This window comes from Myxine glutinosa, chromosome 6, assembly GCF_964187855.1.
Source record: "Myxine glutinosa chromosome 6, kmMyxGlut1.1, whole genome shotgun sequence".
Lineage (NCBI taxonomy): Eukaryota > Metazoa > Chordata > Myxini > Myxiniformes > Myxinidae > Myxine > Myxine glutinosa.
Window position 1 is genome coordinate 53,953,061 of NC_136266.1, and position 19,022 is coordinate 53,972,082.

Sequence of the window (19,022 nt, forward strand, 5' to 3'; positions counted from 1 at the left end):
CCGACACTTGTTCACGAAGAAGGCAAGAACAATTGATCACATTCCCCCAACAGCAGACGCCTTCGAACAACACCTAAAACGTGCATGTTTTCAGGCTGGACACGTATGGAGCCAGGCACTTGTGCCCTACCCAGAACTTCCATCACCAGCTGATTGGGGCTGGATGAAAACAGGGACTTCTTGGACACCAATTTGGACCACAATACCACTGATACAGGAGGCATGTTCAGAGCTTACAAGCTGCCATTGTAAGTCGGCCTGTAAAGGCAACTGTAAATGCTCCAGGGCAAATCTGCCCTGCACATCACTGTGTGACTGCGATGGACAGTGATTGTAGTACTACGCGTCTGTGCGAGAGCCTCCACCTTTCAAGTGCCCACAATATTTTAAGTTAAAACTGCAACTGTGTGTAACTTTGATTAATTAATACCATTCCATTGTTATCAGAGACCAATAAAACAATGTGTATCACTTGGAATTGAAATTTTACCTAAAATACTATGAGAGATTCAAGGAAAATGGAAACACCATGGCGGCCATCTTGAAATTAAAGATGATGGATGCCAATCTTTATGCAATTGATCCCATTGGATTCAGAGACCATGAAAACATGGGGTAAGACACTGGAACTGTGGTGTTATCGCTCGTAGTATAGAAGTTATTGAGGGAAATAGGTCACAGATGGCGGTCATGTTGAAATTCAATATGGCGGCCACCAGGGGTTCTGAATTTTTGGGTGCCCCTCAGGAAAACAATTGTATAGGTCCATACTACATCTGTGCCAAATTTGGTGCTTTCCTGAAAAAATGAACGATACGCCCTATTTTTCGGTCTTAACTGCCTAAGTATTTCTGGTTCTATGTATTATTATTATTATTGTTTGAGGGAAATAGGCATTATTATTGTCAAAAGATAAAAAGGTTAATGTTAAATTAAACAGGAAACCGGAAGACGAAGAAGAAGAGGAGGTGAGAAAAAAGAAAGGAGCGAAAAGTCGGACAAGAGGCTGGTGGCTTTGCGTTCTGGATCGAACGTTGTCGAGCAAGAGTCACGAGTGAACGTTGAATTTCCTGCGATAGGGGTTATCGCTGTGACTGATCAACCTGGGTGTCAGGTTTGGCGTTGGGCTTCTGAAGAATGATCGCCGGGTCGTTGCGACTCAAGAACGAGCCGTCGGCCATTTTGATTCGTGCGCTTCGCGCGTCAAGCAAGGTATTTGCTTCGTCAGCCATTTCCACCGCTTTCAGACGTGTGTGTTTGTGTGTTTGTGTTTGTGTGTGTGTGTGTGTGTGTGTGTGCGTGCGTGCGTGCGTGCGTGCGTGCGTGCGTGCGTGCGTGTGTGTGTGTGTACCGTGGCTTTTGGAAGATTAATTTGCGGTTCGCCGACTGAGCCGTGAAAGTTCAGACCTGGAGGGCGCCTTTGGATTTCCCATTCGCCTTGAGTTTGCTTTACGCAGTTTTGGACCACATGACTCTTTGCACCGCTTCGGCCGCATACGCCTTTCTGCTGTTTTGGCGGTGTGACCAGGCCCGTCATCTGAACGGGGTTCGGGTTTCGATTCATCATCGCTCTAATGATCACTGGAGGGGATCAACTTTGAGCTATAGAGACATTGGGGAATGTTTTTTTTTCACTCACTTGGAGCACAGTGAGTTATGTTTTTCTAGCTGATGGTACCATCATAAGATGTGTTGATTGTACTTTTGATTGCTATTATTGTTGTATCGTTATTCTTGTGTGATTTTTAATACAATATTTGTTTGTTGATAACCATTGGGGTGGTTTGCCTATTGATTTGTGACACAGAATAACATATTTTTCTGCCGTGGCTCCTCTCTGGGCTTGGAGGTACACCGTGACCAGGGGGTCGGGGAGGAGCATGTAGCAATATATATACAGTATATATATGGATATACCATTTGCATGCTTACTTTGGAGGATGTTAAACTTGTGCTTTACAGGAGTTAGGTTGTCAACTTGGACTTGCACTGACCAGGGAGTTTGGGTGGAAAGCAGATCTCAGAAAGCCACAGCTTGAGGTATGAGCTATCGTAATTAATTGATAAAAAAGAAGTAGTAAAACACCACATTGTATGCATCGCATTGTTGGCAGTATATCAAATTAAATAATAAGTAAATATGTTACCTATTTTGTTCCAGGTTATTGCTCATCTCAATAATGACATCTTTATCGTGGGATTTCCACTTTCAAGGTAATCACTTTATATTATTTGTTTTAAATTGTTGTACAATTTAAAAATTGGTTCCACTTATAAATCACCAAAGCGAATTGGGACATTGTGGCGGACACGGAAGCTCACTGGCGTGGTGACATCATTCCGCGCACCAAGTGGGCGGCGGCCACACCGAGGGGTAGGCGTGGCCTCAGGGTATACACGGGGCGTGCAGCCCGGAGCGCGCCAGTGCTACAGTGACCTCTTTTAATAAAGAACATTAAACTTACCGCGTTGTCCGCTTCCTCCTTGGTAGCAAGTCGCGCGCGTAGCACCACGCACTTCATTGGTGACCTCCGACATTCGAGTCAGCCGTCGCTGACCACCCGAAACCACCGCAACAATGGCTACCAACGCGGTCTCCATCAAGCTCCCCGAATTCTGGGAGTCACAAGCCGAAGTTTGGTTCCTGCAGGCAGAAGCCCAGTTCCGACTTCGAGGCATCACGGTGGACGAGACCATGTACTGCCACGTGGTCGCCGCCCTCGGGCCCGGCACGGCCACCCGCGTCGTATCGGTCCTCAGGGATCCACCTGCCGACGGCAAGTACGAGGCGGTCAAGCGTCTCCTCCTCGCCACGTTCGGCCTTACGGTGGACGCACGGGCCGATCGCCTCTTGGACCTCCCCGAGATCGGGGACACGCGACCGTCGGTCCGTATGGATCATATGCTGGCGCTCATGGGCGACGAAACCCCGAACGCTCTATTCCGGGTGTTATTTCGACGCCAGCTGCCAGCACGAGTCCGCCTCGCTTTGGCCGGTTCTGCGTTAAAGGAACCCCGTGCGCTCGCTGCCGAGGCCGACAAATACTACGCGGCTTTGGACACGCAGGCGAGTCTTGGCGCGGTCGCCGCTCCCGAGGCTCCTGAGGCTTTCCCTGATGCACCGCACCTCGTGTCCGCCGCCACGCCCCGCCCACCACCACCGCCGCCGCCGCGAAGAAAACCGCGGCCTCCGACGCCACAGCCGCCCACCTGGTGTTTCTTCCACGCCAAGTTCGGCCACGAGGCTCGGCAGTGTCGCCCGCCGTGCTCATTCGGCAGGTCGGGAAACGGGCGAGCCGACGCTCGGTGGCAACTGTGAGCGTCGGCAATTCAAACAGCCTTCTGTACATAACGGACACGTTGTCCGGGCGCCGTTACCTGTGCGACACGGGAGCGCAGGTGAGTGTCGTTCCTGCCGATACGTCCGACAAGCAAACCGCAGGCCGAGGTCCCGCGTTGCTTGCGGCCAATGGTACCTCTATACGCATGTACAGAAAACGCTGTCTCTCCCTGCGGTTCGGAGGGCAGGTTTTCCGTTGGTCGTTCGTTACGGCCGACGTGCCCATGGCACTGCTCGGCGCGGACTTCTTATGTGCTAATGGATTACTGGTCGATGTAAAGCGCAGAAGGCTTGTCCAGGCTGAGACGTTCAGCTCGCTCGCGTGCGCGCTGCCCGGCTCATTGAGCAGCTCACAGAGAGGCTCATCTAGCGGCTCGCCGAGCGGCTTGCTGAGCGGTTCGGTTCCGGCCAGGTTGATCTGTACGCTTCCGGCAGCGGACGAATTCACCCGCCTCCTCGTGGGTTTCCCGGCCCTCACGCGGCCGACCTTCTCGGCGGGGACCATCAAGCACGGGGTGGAACACCACATCCCCACTGCCGGGCCACCGGTCTACGCCCGGGCACGCCGCCTCGAGCCGACGAAGCTCGCGGTAGCGAAAACGGAATTCGCCACGCTGGAGCGGCTCGGCATCGTGCGGCGCTCCGAGAGCGCGTGGGCGTCGCCGCTCCACATCGTGCCCAAGCCCGGCGGGGGATGGCGACCGTGCGGGGACTACCGGCGCCTCAACTACGCCACCACCCCCGACCGCTACCCCTTCCCCCACATACAGGACTTCTCCGCCCGGTTGGCGGGCATGTCCTTCTTTTCAAAGGTGGACCTCGTGCGCGGCTACCATCAGGTTCCTGTCAGGCCGGAGGACATCCCGAAGACGGCTGTCATCACGCCGTTCGGGCTTTTCGAATTTCTTCGGATGCCCTTCGGTTTGAAAAATGCGGCTCAGGCGTTCCAGCGCCTAATGGACAGCATCTTGCTCGGCTTGGATTTTTTGTACGTCTACCTGGACGACATCCTCGTCGCCAGCGTGTCCCGCGAAGAGCACCTTCATCACCTCCGCACGCTCTTCGAACGCCTGGGCCAGCATGGCCTCATCGTGAACCCCGCCAAGTGCCGGTTCTGCGTCACCAGCATCTACTTTTTGGGGCACCGCGTCACCAGGCACGGGGCCGTCCCCCTACCGGCCAAGGTGGAGGCGGTGAAGGGGTTTCCGCGCACCCGCACGATCATGGGGCTCCAGGAGTTCCTGGGCATGGTAAACTTTTACCATCGGTTCCTGCCCCGCATCGCCCAGCTCCTGCGCCCCTTACACGAGGTCCTTCGAGGGAAGCCGGGCAAAGGTAACGTTACCTGGACCGGGCAGATGGACGCGGCGTTCTCGGGCGCGAAGCTCGCCTTGGCCAACGCCACCATGCTCGCGCACCCGGCGCCCGATGCACCGATCGCCCTCACCTCCGACGCCTCGGACTACGCGGTGGGCGCGGTGTACGAGCAATGGGTGCGTGGTGCCTGGCAACCGCTGGCGTTCTTCAGCCGGCAGCTTCGCCCGCCCGAACGCCGGTACAGTACCTTCGACCGCGAGTTGCTTGGGCTTCACCTGGCGGTCAGGCACTTCCGCCATCTGCTCGAGGGTCGTGCGTTCACGGCCTTCGTCGACCACAAGCCGCTGGTTTTCGCGATGGGCAAGGTCGCCGAGCCGTGGTCGGCCCGGCAACAGCGTCACCTCGCGGCCGTGTCCGAGTCCACGACGGACATCCGGCACGTCGCGGGAAAGGACAACCCGGTGGCTGATTGCCTTTCCCGGCCGTCGCCCACGCAGTCCACCTTGGCATCGACTATGCCCGGATGGCGGCGGACCAGGCCGCCGACCCCGGGGTCCAGGCCCTGCGGACCGCCGTCACGGGCCTCCGCGTCACCGAGGTGCCCTTCGAAGGCGCGGGCACGGGCCTCGTTTGCGACGTCTCCCTCGGGCGGCCTCGCCCCATCGTGCCTGCAGGCTGGCAGCGCCAGGTTTTTGACGCCATCCACGGCCTGTCCCACCCGGGCACGAAGGCCTCCCAGAGGTTGGTCGCCGACAAGTTTGTCTGGCATGGCCTCCAGAAGGCCGTCCGCGGCTGGACCAGGACGTGCCTCGTGTGCCAGCGCGCAAAGGTGCACCGACACACCCAGGCCCCCTTGGCCCCGTTTACGGTGCCGGAACGTCGGTTCGACCACGTTCAAATGGACCTGGTGGGACCTCTGCCCCCCTCGCGGGGTTTCACCCATGTCCTCACCATGGTGGACCGCACCACCCGGTGGCCGGTGGCCGGAGGCCGTGCCTTTGGCGACGACGACGGCGGCGGACGTCGCACAGGCGTTCATCGCCACCTGGGTCGCCCGGTTCGGCGCCCCCTCGGACATCTCGTCCGACCGCGGCCCCCAGTTAACCTCGGAGCTCTGGGGGGCGGTCGCGCGGGGGCTCGGGGTCCAGCTGCACCGAACCACGGCCTACCACCCCCAGGCCAACGGCCTGTGCGAGCGCTTCCACCGCTCCTTGAAGGCCGCGCTCCGGGCCACCCTCCGCGATGGCGGCTGGGTCGACAGGCTCCCCTGGGTCCTGCTGGGCCTCCGGACGGCGCCCAAGGACGACCTGCGCGCCTCCGCGGCGGAGTTGGTTTTTGGACAACCGCTGCGGGTGCCGGGCGAGTTCCTCCCCGACCCCACGGCACCATGGTCCGCGGCGCAGGAGCGTCCTGCGCTGCAGGAGACCGCCCGGAGGTTCGCCCCGGTGCCGACGGCGCACCACGGGCACCCTCCTACACACGTCGCCCCGGAGCTTCGCACCGCAGAGTACGTCTTCGTCCGGCACGACGCCCACCGGACACCACTGCGGACCCCGTACGATGGGCCTTTCCGCGTGCTGGAGACCGGGGTGAAACATTTCACCCTGGACATCGGCGGCACTCCTGACCGGGTCTCCATAGACCGCCTCAATCCGGCCCACCTCAACGTGGACCACCCACCGCCGGTGGCTCGGCCCCCGCGTCGGGGCCGCCCCCCTGTGGGCAGACCCCCGGCACCGCCCAGCACCGCAGGCATGCCGCCCCCTGGTCCAGCACCCATCCCGGGTACAGCCGGGGGCATCCCACCTGGCATCCCTGCACCCCGGACACCGCCGGTCGCCAGAGGGCGCTTCGGCCGGGTCATCGGTTTGCCCCGCAAACTGGCCCTCCAGGTGCGCGGGAATTCTGGGGGGGCGCGTGTGGCGGACACGGAAGCTCACTGGCGTGGTGACATCATTCCGCGCACCAAGTGGGCGGCGGCCACGCCGAGGGGTAGGCGTGGCCTCAGGGTATACACCGGGCGCGCAGCCCGGAGCGCGCCAGTGCTACAGTGACCTCTTTTAATAAAGAACATTAAACTTACCGCGTTGTCCGCTTCCTCCTTGGTAGCAAGTCGCGCGCGTAGCACCGCGCACTTCAACATTTTAGATAAAATTATACCAAATGGATAAAAGGAAATTATTCCTACAACCTGTGTCAAATGTAATTTAACCAATTCACCCTGTGCCCTCTTCCCTACAACCCACAGAGTATCTCTAGCAAACAGGTCCTGGTGTCGATGCCCCGGCCTTCGACCAACAGTAGCCCATGCTATTGCTGTACTTGCTGGGGTGCAGGTACATCTTTTTCTGAATGATATTTTTTTTTTTGTCGTCTTGCTCCAAAGGGGATGCGAGACTATTGCAGTGTGTGTGTGTGTGTGTGTGTGTGTGTGTGTGTGTGTGTGTTCGTGTGTGTGTGTGTGTGTGTGTGTGTGTGTGTGTGTGTGTGTGTGTGTGTGTGTGTGTGTGTGTGTGTGTGTGTGTGTGTGTGTGTGTGTGTGTGTGTGTTCGTGTTCGTGTTCGTGTTCGTATTCTTGCTTTAAAAATGTTTTTCTCTTCAACTGCTTGTCCGATTGATGCAAACCTTTATACATCGGAGGGACTCCCCATGGAGAATATTTTAATACTAACTCTGATGTCATAGGTCACATGCTATGGCAGCCATGTTAGATTAAAGGAAAACATTTGGACATCATTTTCTCCAAAGCACTCAACGGAAAAATTGGAACTTGGCATATGTCATCAACTTCCCATGGGGTATATAGGGTGATAACAAATGAATGAATGAATGAATGATCGTTTTAAGGCCATTTTCCCCGCTAGAGCGGGGGTTAGCCTTGCGGGCCCCATGGGGTATATAGGGTGATAACGATGACGTTATTTGTGTAGTGGTATTCCAGCCATAATTGGTTGAATTAAATTTTTTATCCGTAAAATCTGAAACTTCATATATCTGATCTAGGACCCGATGTGAGTGAATAATTAAATTTATGACGTCATAACCCATGCCAAGAAACTATGTAACATAATAGGGTTCATGGATGATACGGGTATACGGGCCATAATAGTAGCGTGTAGTACTCGAGTGCCGTTCAACTTTGACTTTGAAGTTTGATCCATTTCGTTTTGATTTTAAACTGGAATATGAAAATTTAAACTTCCCCACTAACAATGCTTCTTTCTCACTACTTATCCTGCACCCTAAGACTTGTTTATATTGTTCCAATCGACAAAGCAGGACCAAGCCAGGCCAACTTGGTTAGTCTTTACATAGTGAATGGCTATCCTCACTAGTGCCCACCATCTTGCTTTCCTCTTCCTTTTGTGTGATGAAGCGCTCATGAGCAGCAGCCAGGAGGAACGATCAGCCGTTTGAGCACAACACAAACAGACTCTGTTTGGAAAATTGGAAAACATTCATTTTGCATTGGAACATTTTTGGATTGGATTGGAAAACAAATAAATCTGACACACTGGTGTAGTTTGGGTTTGATTCCCAATAAAATAAGATCTGATGACAAAACTGCTATGGTGGTGCTTCGCAGAAGGGCATACATGGGAATCGTGTAAGGACTGATGTATTAATAAGGCACAAAGTGTTCAAGCATTGACAAATAATAATCTTTTTATTCCTAGTCTGGTGCCAAAGTTCTTGATCCTATGTGTGGCAGTGGAACAATCTTGCTGGAAGCCACTATGGAATGGAAGGTGAGTATGCAAACACTGTACAAGCAGAGAGAATATATTTGTTATGTACAGTAATCTGAAAAATGTTAGACAAATAGGTACACATAATGTGCGTCATAGGTTGTTAATTCAATATATGCCCGTTTCAGAAGGTGGAACAGTGCCCTCTCAGGTCTCAAAGTGTGTGTGTGTGTGTGTGTGTGTGTGTGTGTGTGTGTGTGTGTGTGTGTGTGTGTGTTGTGTGTGTGTGTGTGTGCGTGCGCGCGCTTGTGCTTGTGCTTGCTATCTCCACATGCGGGTTTCACAATGTGGGATGGAGTCCTCCCAAGTCTCGAAGTATGCACCTCCATCCATTTCAGTAAGGGATCATGATTCGTGGATCAGTGTGTGACGTTTTCTTATCCTCAAAGTTTTGTGTCAAGGTTATTTTGAGGATCGTCACCGAGCCTCGGAAAGCTTCCAACTGCAGTTCTTTTGTCGTAATATTCCCAGGGATGGTTTTTAAGATATCTGTGGGGTTATTCTTTATCATTCCCGTTGCTCCAATAAATCATTGGTCCAATTTTGGTGCTATTCAGTTTCCAGGATCTTTTCACTTCATTTTTGAAGTCATTTTCTTGATTTCTGCTTCGTTGTTTAGGCCAAAATCGCTGGGGGCTGACACCTCAATTAGCAATGCCTTATTTTCTTTTTTGTACCTCATTACTAAATCTGGTTGCAATGCTTTGTTTTCTATGTTCACGCTTGATGGGACCATTAGGTCATATGTGAGCATTACTTCCTTATTTTCATGATGGCTTTTGGTTCATGTTTCCATGAGTTTTCTGGAACTGGGATATTTTGAGACTTTTGCAGATATGCCAGTTGATTATCCTACATACTTTGTTGTGCCTTTGGGTGTACAGCTGCCCTGACATGAGTTTTTTTAACATCCTGATAGGAGGTAGCTCGTACTTTCTGATTCTACCTTGCAGAACCGACACCTGTCCGATTGACTCAGTCCTGCCATTTTCTTACAGCCATTAATGTAGTATCCTTGGTCTTCGGAATTTATAATGATTTGTTCTCCTTCGCCATTCCAAAGAGCCTTTCAATCTGTCCAACTCTTTTTATACCTTCCTGCTCTTTTATCAGTGTATATCTGTTGATATTTCGTTTTAGGTTTTTCTTTCTTATTTTTTGTAATTGTTGGGGCTGTACTCATTGTTGTTTTGGTTTATTTTGTGACATCTTTCATTCACACCTGTCTTTGGAATTTTTTTTGCTGGGTTAGGGATACCTTTTCTGGTTTGTCGTCTTCGTGTTTGCTTGCAAATTGGATTCGGTAGTCTGTTGCACTTTTTACATATTTGGCCAATCCTACAGTTGTCATTATTTGGATGCCTCACCCATCCCTGCCTTATTATTTAGGTGGGGCGAGGACGCGGGAGGCCTTACCCCACCCTGCCTTATGTCGGTGTGGCGAGGACGCAGACACTGTCAGCGAGTGGCCTCACCCCGCCCCGCCTTATATAGGTGGGGCGATGACGCAAGCTCTGTAGGCAGGGGGCCTGACCCTGCCCCGCCTTATATAGGTGGGGCGAGGATGCAGACTCTGTCAGCCGGTGGCCTTACCCCGCCTTATACAAGTGGGGTGACCACTCGGGCTCAGTGGCCGGGCAGCCCCACCCCGCCCCGTTTTTAAAAGAAAGTATATAAAAGGCACTCACTATATAAGATACATGTTTCCATATCAAAATAGATTTGAAATTTAAATTAAATATGGACATCCTTCTTTTTTTATGTTAAGCCTGGTGTTGGCTAAGTGGTTAGGGTGCCGGCCTGGGAGCCTAGTATCCTGGGTTCAAATCCTGGTCGATCGCTGAATTAACGCCAGGTGGGTTGATTCAGCCTATCATCCTTCCGAGGCCAGCAAATTGAGTACCAGTTCTCACTGGTAATTCTCTGTGTGTCACAAGAGGCGACTAACAGGGTTGGCGGCAGGAAGGGCATCCGGCCATAAAACATTGCTTCAAAAAGGGACCATGGTGCCCAAAAAAGGCCAACCCCTGCTCTGTGAGGAAAAATGGCCTCTAAAGGCGGGTCTACAGTTGTCATTCTTTGCACTTGGTTGAGCTACTTCATGCCACTACCTCCTTATCTCAGCAGGTACATTCTCGGGATGCATTGATCTTGTAAAACATTTTGTGGATGGTGAGGAGTTTCCTTGTTTTTATATCCAGTTTATTGATTTCTGATTGTGACCAGTTTATTATTCCACAGCTGTACTGGAATACTAGTATTGCGAGTTGGTTTATGGCTTTGATTTTGTTCCTTGGAGATGGGTGTGTTTTCAGGATCAGCCTCGTTATATGCAGGTATTCTTTTGTGATTGTTTTGCGCATTTGTTGTTTTGCACTTTGGGGACTGTTTTGCGCATTCTACTCCGAGGTATTTGTTTGATACTTTGTTGTCTAGCTCCTGTATTGTTGTATTTGTGTCAATTTTTATGTTGTCCGTTTTTCTTGGTCTACCTTGTATGAATGTGCACTTGGCACACTTATCCAGGCCCAATTCCATTTGAATGTCGACAGAGTACTGTTTCACCAATTTGAGTTGTTCTGCTAATTTTTTGTCATTTGGTGCAGAGTTTTAAATCATTCATGTAAAGTTGTCTCATCTTTTTTTGTCTCTTTGGAGGTTCTCTGATTTGATGTCAGTACAGGGTAGGGTATATCCATGTCCTTGTTCATTATTGAGGTTGCTCAGTGGGTCCAGGGCCAGGCAAAACAGGATGAGTGAAAGGCTGTCTCCCTGGAAGATTCCTCGACGTATCTTCCTTCTCTCCTTGTTTTTCAATCTTTCCTTCCGAGGGCTTCTGGTTTAGTGTGGTATTCCAAAGCTCCATTGCTTTATCTGTCAGTTTGATTATTTGGGGGTTGATTTTGTATGATCGCATGCATTGTATCATCCATGAATGTGGGACACTCTCAAAAGCTATTTTGTAGTCTATCCATGTTGGGGATAATTTTGTTCTTGTATTGTAATTTTTGAGTATGGCCTTGTTTAGTAGGAGGTAGTCTATTGCTCCATAACATCCTCTTTTACATCCCTTCTGTTCTGCCTCTCAGCCTCCTTGTGTTAAGTGATAGTATATAATTTCTGTGATTATTCCTGTCAGGAGTTTGTAGGTTGTTGGAAGACATGTTATTGGTCTATACTTGTGAGGTAGTTGGGTCACTTCAGACTTTGGGATGAGGAAGATGTTACCTACTGTAAGCCACTCTTCCGAGGTCTCCTCCCCTTGGACAAGTTTGTTGAATGCTCAAGCATAGTGATTGTGGAGAGCATCGACAGAGTGGCCACAAAGTCCCTATGCACGCAGTTAGAATATAGTTAGAACTTGTCTGTATGCTCCCCTCCATTCTCTGCACAAATTTGAATTTTTCTCCATGTTCTTCTGGACATCTTCTTCCATGTTGAGGGTTGGAGGTCATAAAAGCAGCCCCTGACAACTGGTTTGAGGTCTTCAACTGTTGTTAGGCGGAGATGAGAAATTTCCTCTTTCACATTGCCCCAAAGCGAGTTGTCACATGTTGTTAAGTCCAGACTTCGAGGAGGCCACACTATCTCAGAACCACGTCCAATCCATCATCCACTGAATTTGTCGTCGAGATATTCTCTAACTGCAAGAGCATAATGTGCTGGTGCACTATCTTGTTGCAGGATAGCTGTTGCTTCGAGACCTCTCACACAGTTGTGGAACAAACCATGTCTGAAGCATGTTCAAATAAGCAGTATGATTTTTATTTTTTTTATTTTTTTTTGTATACAGAGTCGAGGCTCCTGAAAGAGCTAACATTGATCAAACAAACAAATCAAACAAACAAGCAAACAAAGTATATAAAAAGGGGAGTGGTCGACAAGATGGGGAGAGAAGGGGACGAAGCACACAAACAACATTTGAGAGCAGGGACATCGGGAGATGTGTGGGAGGGAGAGGGCCTGGGGGGAGGCAGAATAGGTATAAAACGCAAGGACACCAAGGACTTCCAGGAAAGAAGTCAAAAGTCACCTCAAAAAAGTGGATTTGGGGTGAAATTAGCGGGGGTAGAAAAGATCAAGGTTTTGGATTGGGGAAGATAAGAGATGGTGGTGAACAGCCGTTTTAAAGACCTGGAGGGAGGAATGGGATTGAAGAGAGTGAGGGAGTTTGTTCCAGAGGCGGGAGAAAAGAGGAATGAAGGAGTGAAGGTGAGCAGAGAGTCTTGATTTTGGCCGTTTAACCATAAGAGGGTTGCAGGCATGATTGACACTTGTATCGAAAAAATATGGCCCTATGAAGTGATCTTCTGAAATTGCTGCCCACATCATGACGTGAGGAGGATGCTGTTCAATTTCCTCATAAAAATGAAGATTTTCTTCGCACCAAAAATAAACATTCGTGGATCGATTGCTGAGGTAAATAGCACACTCATCCGAAAAAAAAAAATGCTTTGCCTTGATTTAATGGTGGGAAATCGCTGCAGAAGAGCCTTGCAAGCGACCTCATGAGTGGCCAAGTCTCTCTCGGAAAGCTCATTAACACATCCAGGCTTAAAAGGCCTCAATCCCAGATCCTTTTTCATTATTTTTTGGACTCGACTCAGAAGATCTTTTTCGAGATGATTTCAGTGGTGATCTCCAGCAGGACACTTCAATAATGTCCACACGATGTTGACGTGATGTTGGACGACCAGAACGCTTTAAATCAAGGCCACTCCCTGTCGAAAAAGCCTCCTTCTTTCTCCCATGCCCGCATGGTGTCGCGCGTAGGAGCTGGCTAATCGAACTTCTGCTAAAATCTTGTCCTTATGTCTTCAAAACTTGCTCCTTCTCGCGTGCGGTCTTAAACCCAAACACAAGTAATCGGTCTCTCTTCTATCGTGTAATCACTGGTGTCCGTCATGCTGTAAACCATAATTTTTCATCATTAAATATCACTGTAGGCATTTCCTTTAGATGGTGTTTTTTTTATTCCAACTATTGGATCCAATCTGCCTCTTTGTTGTGTTATTTTGGGTACTCATGGATTCCTTTCCAGAAATTTTCAAGTTTGTCTTTCTCAGGCGTATTTAACACGTTTTGCTTTTGTTTCCCGAATTCACAGTGGAATATTTTTGGGTTATTTTCAAACATGCAGCTTTGTTTTCTCTCTTGGTTAACTTCGTCATAGTTTTTATCTTTCTTACGATCATCTCTATTTTGAGTTTCCTTTCAGCAGCCATTACCTCTAGGTCTTTATTTCCAATTTTGTTTATATTGTATGAGCAGTGCTGCTGCACAGCTCATGATGTTGAGTTCTTTAATGGGGTTGATTTGGTACCAATCTCTTGGGTGTTCTCCCAACCAGCATTTTTGTCCATCGGTTGTTTTCTATAGATTATATAGTTGTGGTCTTTCCCTGAATGATGTCACTAATCTCCACTATTTTCTTCACCATCTCTTCTTCCAGTCTTTGCTTGTCCTAATCATCCTCTCCTTCACCTCTTTTCCCCTCCGCCCTGCCTGTTACCATCTGCCATTCTCGTTTTCATCCCCTCCAACTGTGTAGGTGTGTTCACTCAGTCCATGACTGGAAGTCGGGTCTGTTCCCCTCCCCATTCTAGTAGTTCTGTGTCTCCTCCCCCTCTGTCTTACCACGCTTTCCCCGCTGGGTCCCCTTTGACTCTGCCCGTTGGGTCCCCAGTGGCACTCCGCATTCCAAACTCTTGCTTCGTCGCGCAGCCCCTCCCCACGATCCATTGCTGCCATCCCTCTGTCCACCCTCTGGCGAGCGCTCGGCTCCTAGCCTCCTCATTTTTTTCTGCTTGTGTTCTGGCCTTCACATTTATCTTTTATTTTATATTTATTTAGGAATTTATTTGCAGTTGAAGCAACTCTTTCAAATTTGTTGAATGCCAGTCTCTGTTCTGGTGGTCAATCCACTCTTCTTCAGCTGGTTCATCAATCTAGCTCCCCTACTGGCCACCCCCCATTGTTCATGTCTTGAATAGACTTTACAGTAGTGAATTGCCTCCTCTGTGCTCCAACATTCGTCTTTGTTTCTTCTTGTTGAGCTTTGTTTTTGAGACAGATAGCACCTGGCTTGGTGCAAATCCCTATCTCTGTGTGTGTGTGTGTGTGTGTGTGTGTGTGTGTGTGTGTGTGTGTGTGTGTGTGTGTGTGTGTGTGTGTGTGTGTGTGTGTGTGTGTCCATCCTCCAAAACTAAAAAACCATGAAACTTTTCATGCACACTAAGGGAAATCCAAAGGAGTGCATGACTGAAAACTGGGTATTTCCATAAATTTATACACTCCTTTTGAAGATAATTAATGAGGTGCTCATCATGAAGAACCTAAAACAGGTTTACACTTGGTCCACACTAGTTTATGAACCAGTACTGTATTTTCCGGTGTATCAACCGCACCCGTGTATCAACCGCACCCCTGATTTTCGACTTCAAAAAAAAAAAAATCCGATTTTCGAGGGAAAAAAAAACAAACAAAAAAAACAGGAAAATTTAAAAAAGAGAAGAGAATAAATAAATAAAATGGAAAGCGAAATATGATGAAAGGAAAGAGAAACTGAAGACAAAAAGAGTGAAAATACATTAAATGAGTTGAAAGAGAATTTAAAAAACATTATAATTATTATTTCTTGCCAATGTGGGGCCCTGAAAAGGGCCGTTGGGTTTTGGCTCTTGCCAATGTGGGGCCCTGAAAAGGGCCGTTGGGTTTAGTCTCTAAAATCCGAAGAAGTCCTCGTCATCCGTTTCTTCAGTCCAATCCGAGTCGGGGTAGGCGAGATCCTCGTCGTCGTTATCCTCTTCTCCATCGTCGGAAAAGGGCCGTTGGGTTTAGGCTCTAAAATCCGAAGAAGTCCTCGTCATCTGTTTCTTCAGGAAAGACATTACGAAGATCATCATCCGAGTCTGGGTAGGCGAGATCATCGTCGTCGTTATCCTCTTCTCTATCGTCGGTCACTGCCACTTCATCCTCCCAGATGATGTCATCTTGAGTGCCATCAAGGGCATTAGATATGCAGCACTTGAGGAAGGCCCGCTCGATGATGGCTGCCGGCAACTCCTCCCAGACCTTCAGTATCCAGCTACAGATCGTCGGGAGGTCCACCTTCCTCATCCTCCCAGTCTTGGTGAAGGTCTTGTCCCCCGACAGCATCCACTCCGACCAACAGCGCCGCAGACCGTCTTTGAACGGCTTGTTGACTGAAACGTCTAGCGGCTGCAGCAGCGACGTCATGCCACCCGGGATCATCACCAGATCAGTGTTGAGCCCCCTCAGCGTTGACTTGGTCTCCTCTGTCTTGTGACAACGGAAGGCGTCGAGGACGAGCATGCTCCGTCGCTGCGAAAGCCCACCAACTCGTCCCCCCCACACGACACGGAGCCAGTCATCTACCAGCACTTGGTCCATCCACCCCTTGGCCTGGGCACGAACGATTACACCCGGAGGAAATTTATCCTTTGGTAGCATCTTCCTCTTGAAGATGATATACGGCGGCAGCTTTCCCCCATCAGCGGTGCACGCTAGCATAACCGTAAAACGATCTTTCTCATGACCCGTTGTAGTGATGGACACCGACTTGTCATCTTTGGCCGAGATGGTGGTCCCTCGAGGCACATCGAAGGTCAGCGGCGTCTGATCTGCTTTGCCGATGCGGCTAAGGGGATAGTCGTGCTGCTTGCAGAACTTGATCATGAACTTCTGAAAATTAGCAGTCTTCTCTGCTATGTCATCAGGGAGACCCTGCGATGTGGGTTCGCCGGCGAATGGAAAGGCCATGACGACCCATGAACCTGTACGCCAAAGACGTACTGGCCGTGAAGTCATCGACCCCTGTTTCGGCGATGAGTCGGGCCTTGAGTCGCAACGCTAGTGTCGCGATGGCGTGTACCTCGGCTCACTTCTCTCTCACCCGCATTAGCAGTCTCTCCTCCAAGGCCGGCCACTGGGCTGCTTTGTCCCTCATCGCCTTCTTCTTCTTCTTCGGCATCGTCTCCAGCGTCTGCTTGTTAGTCCGCCTGCGTCTAATGACGGACTCGTCGATTCCGAAGTGTCGGCCGGCCGCCCGATTACTAAACTCTTCTGCAAACCTGCAGGTGGCTGATGGCTGCCGGAGTTGCCGGCAGCCATCATCGATCTCGCGAGATCTTGGAGACGGCGGCAGGGATTTTCGAAGCTCCACACGGTCTCCACGTTTTTCGAAGTTAAGTCTGTTCACAATTGTATTTTGTCGAAACTGTATTTATCTTTCGGTGTGTGAAGTTATTGTGTGCAACTTTGGTTGTTTCTCGGTGTTTATCTTTCATAAATTGATCGTCTGTTTGCCGTGTCGCGAGCAAGGCCTTGTACAGTGTGCACTGTACAACCTTGAGGCTTTGTTTTTCTCTCAGTGGTCCGTCGTTTGTGATCCAATAACTTTCGTTCTCTGTATTCCCAGTCTTTTCACCCATAGCCTACTTCCTTGTGTAAATCTCAACTCAAAAAAAAAAACAAAAAAAAAAAAAACATTTCCTTCTCTGTTCTCATTCGTTTATTCATTCTTATTCGTTCGTTCGTTCTTCGACCACGTGTTTCTCCCCCATTTCCCCAGATAGTTTTCACTCATTAACCTTCAATGTTTACACTTTCCCCTCAAGTTATGTATTCCGTCATATTTTATAACACCTTTTTCTTCTTCTTCTTTAAAAGGCTGCTTTCGACTTGCTCACCAAATCAATTCATCCCAAAAAAAATATCCATCTCCTATAGTGCCTTTGTTCTACATTCCCTAAACTCTCCTGCACTCCATCCTCCATCCAGCGTCCTTAAACGTATTTTTAACTCGAAGGTCACAAGAAACTCATTTTGCAATAAATGTTCGTTTCCCATAAATCGTACACTTTCAAAAATCCAATCTCACCCCTCCCCTCCAAGTCTTCCCCATAACCCCTCCCCTCCAAATCTTCCCCATCACCCCTCCCCTCCAAATCTTCCCCATCACCCATCCCTTTCAAATCTCCCCCCTTGCCCCCTCCCTCCTAAACTACTCCCTCACCCCTCCCCGCCAAGACGCCCCCTCGCCCCTCCCCTCCTAGACTCCTGCCTCACCCCTCCCCTCCAAATCTCCCCCATATCCCATCCCTTTCAAATCCCTCCCCTTGTCCCTTCCCTCCCAAACTCCCCCCTCACCCCTCCCCTTCAAATCTCCCCACCCTCATTGCTTCTCAATTTCCCCCCGCTCACTCCCCCTCCTCAAAGCGTCCTCCCCGCTTCTTCCCCCTTCAAACTCTCACCTCCATCTCCCCCAACCTTCTGCCTCGCTCTTCCCCCTCCTCAAATAACACCTCATTGTGGCTCACCCAATCACCATCAAACCTTTTGTCCGCCCCATCCTTCCCTTTCTCCGAGCTATTCTGAAATCTCTGACACACCTTCAACAGCTCTCCCTATCTCTTCCACCTCTTCCACATCTTACCCTACCCCTCCTCCCCCCTGTTCTGTATCTGATGCTCCCCCTTCCTCTTCATTAACGGTATGGACCTCAAACATCCGGGGCCTTCGTTCAAACTTAACTGATCTCTCCATACAGGTTGCTTCTGTCAAACCAGACGTGATCTGCTTAACAGAAACTTTCCTCCTTTATGATGTCTCTGATTCCATAGTATCTCTCCCGGGCTACTCCCTCCTCCGGTATGATAGACCTGAGCCTCGTCCTGGAGGCGGGGTTGCTATCTTTATCAAAAACTCTCTTCCTCACTCGCCCTGCACTGCACTCTCTCCACCTCACCCCCAGGAATACCTCTGGCTACGGCTTCCCCTTCGCTCCCACCTCTTGTTCATATGTGTGTTGTACCGTCCACCAAACAGTGATGACTCCATCTACATCTCGCTGTCTGATGATATGGACCAACTTCTATCTACTCATCCCAACTCTCTCTTCCTCATATGTGGTGATTTCAACTGTCATCATGCCAGTTGGCTGGGTGTGGGTACCTCTCTCACCAGCCATGGCTCCTCAGCAAAGGACTTCTGCGACTCACTGGGACTGACACAATCTGTCAATTTCCCGACCCGGATCTCATTCAACGGAACATCTTCTCTTCTGGACTTGGTTATGACTAACTTCCCTGAAAATGTCTGCTGCTCTTCTTCTGCTCCGATCGGATCATCTGATCATGTCCTTGTTAAAGTGGACATCTCTCTGACCATCCTCAGGGAGCCTGCTCAGCATCGACGAGTCTGGCATTTCACTCAGGCCAACTGGCACGGTCTTCAAGCAGCCATCAATCATCTGGACTGGTCTCCCATCTCTACCACCTCTGACATCAACTCATCCTGGGAATTCTTCCAAAGTAAATTGCTCTCTCTCATGCACAGATTTATCCCATCTCGTCTTCAGTTGTCATACCCTTCCTCCCGTCCATGGTACACGGAATCTTGTGGTGAGGCTGTTGCCCAGAAACAACTTGCCTTCGTCTCCTGGAAAGCAAATCCAACGGAAGGAAATCTCATTTCCTTTCACAAAGCCCGAAACAAGTGTGTGTCCACCCTCAGGAGAGCCAGGAAACAATATCTCTCCGTTCTCAAGACCGAACTCTCTTATCTGTCTCCCTCTTCCAAATCCTGGTGGCGTC

At 50.1% G+C, this 19,022-nt stretch overlaps 1 protein-coding gene across 2 annotated transcripts in view; it reads left to right on the plus strand.

Annotated features, from left to right (window-relative positions):
- THUMPD2 (THUMP domain 2 tRNA and snRNA guanosine methyltransferase) overlaps positions 1-19,022 on the plus strand; it is a 55,335-nt gene that overhangs the window by 14,950 nt on the left and 21,363 nt on the right. For both annotated transcript variants that reach the window (XM_068120026.2, XM_068120028.2), the window contains 4 exons: positions 1,963-2,040; positions 2,162-2,214; positions 6,906-6,993; positions 8,335-8,406. In XM_068120026.2, the coding sequence (XP_067976127.2) occupies positions 1,963-2,040; positions 2,162-2,214; positions 6,906-6,993; positions 8,335-8,406 (291 nt within the window). The remainder of the gene's footprint in view (positions 1-1,962; positions 2,041-2,161; positions 2,215-6,905; positions 6,994-8,334; positions 8,407-19,022) is intronic.